General features: G+C 61.5%; 2 protein-coding genes across 2 annotated transcripts in view; one reads left to right on the top strand and one right to left on the bottom strand.

The window, feature by feature from the left end:
• The window catches only part of SDRG_08661 (hypothetical protein), a gene marked incomplete at its 3' end in the record, with an annotated part of 1,203 nt that extends 1,112 nt beyond the window's left edge, over positions 1–91 (top strand). The window contains exon 2 of the mRNA XM_008614555.1: positions 63–91. Within this exon, the coding sequence (XP_008612777.1) occupies positions 63–91 (29 nt within the window). The remainder of the gene's footprint in view (positions 1–62) is intronic.
• A 136-nt stretch (positions 92–227) lies between these two features.
• On the bottom strand, positions 228–1,037 carry SDRG_08660 (hypothetical protein; the record flags this gene model as incomplete). Its single annotated transcript, XM_008614554.1, has 1 exon — positions 228–1,037. The coding sequence occupies one exon, from the start codon at positions 1,035–1,037 to the stop codon at positions 228–230; it is 810 nt and encodes a 269-aa protein (XP_008612776.1).
• Between the last annotated feature and the right edge of the window lie 53 nt (positions 1,038–1,090).

Below are 1,090 nucleotides of genomic sequence, written 5' to 3'. Positions count from 1 at the left end.
GGCGACATCGGAACCCATTCCTTTCATCCGCTGAGTATTCATTGTACGAGATCGAGGACGAGGCGTCCGCCACCAACCTGCACAACGATAGACGACCGGAAAGGCCGACATTGCCGTTTCACTTTGCACCGCATTGGCCGCGAGAGGGCCAAGAAGAGAAGCAGATCCATAGCACCAGGACGTCTTGGTGTCGTAGCGACGGTCCTATCTTATTGAGCGTCGATGGTTCAATGCAAGTGCCGCAGCGAGAGACGCGCAATGAGATCGCTGGCGTCGACGGCGTGGAAATGCAGCATCTCGAGATTGGCGCTTGTGTGGCCGTCGCGATGGATGCGGAAGCAGTAGACGCGCCCGACGTTGCGTCGGCAGAGCACGTTGAGCCAGAGCCACGGGTAGTCGCTAATGCCCACGAGGTACTGGTCGCAGAGCATGAAGTACCCGAGGAGCCAGACGCCCGATGGGGACAGAAACCCGTCGTGGGTCGGGTCGTCGTGGAAGGGCGCGATGATACCGTACGTCAACGCGAGCAGCTGGACGTCCGACTGCTCAAAGTTCTCGGTCAGCGTGCGTCGCCGCCAGCTGCGAATGCGGGGCCCGAGAGGCGTCGCGTCCTTCAGCGCGGGCCGCCGGTGTGGTGCGACCGCGACGACCCCTAAAACCTCTGCGTGCACGCGCCGAGTCGACCGCGAGCTCCACATCTTGACACAAATCATGTAGACGATAACGAGGAGCACGGCCGTGAGAAACCACATGAGTTCGGTGAGCAGGAGGACGAGGGGCGTGTCGTCGTTCGCATGGTACGTCCAGAGCGACATGGCGTAGCCCGGCGCCGAGACGATGCTGGCGAGGTAGTTGCTCGATAAGAAGGCGTCGCTGGCAGAGACACACGATGGGCAGACATGCACGAGCGCTTCTCGGTGGTACAAGCAGGTCATGTAGATAGAGAGGAGGGCGTCGAGGCAGACGCGAATCTGCAAAAGATCGGCGAGGGCAACCGCGGTCGCCAAGAGGTACGTGGCGCCGTCCGAGCGCACCATCGCGTCCAGCACAAATCCATGGTCGAGTTGGAGCCGGGCGTTGCCGAGCTTGA

This window comes from Saprolegnia diclina (genome assembly GCF_000281045.1).
Source record: "Saprolegnia diclina VS20 unplaced genomic scaffold supercont1.26, whole genome shotgun sequence".
In the NCBI taxonomy this organism is placed as follows: domain Eukaryota; phylum Oomycota; class Saprolegniomycetes; order Saprolegniales; family Saprolegniaceae; genus Saprolegnia; species Saprolegnia diclina.
This window is presented reverse-complemented; position numbering and strand designations above follow the sequence as displayed.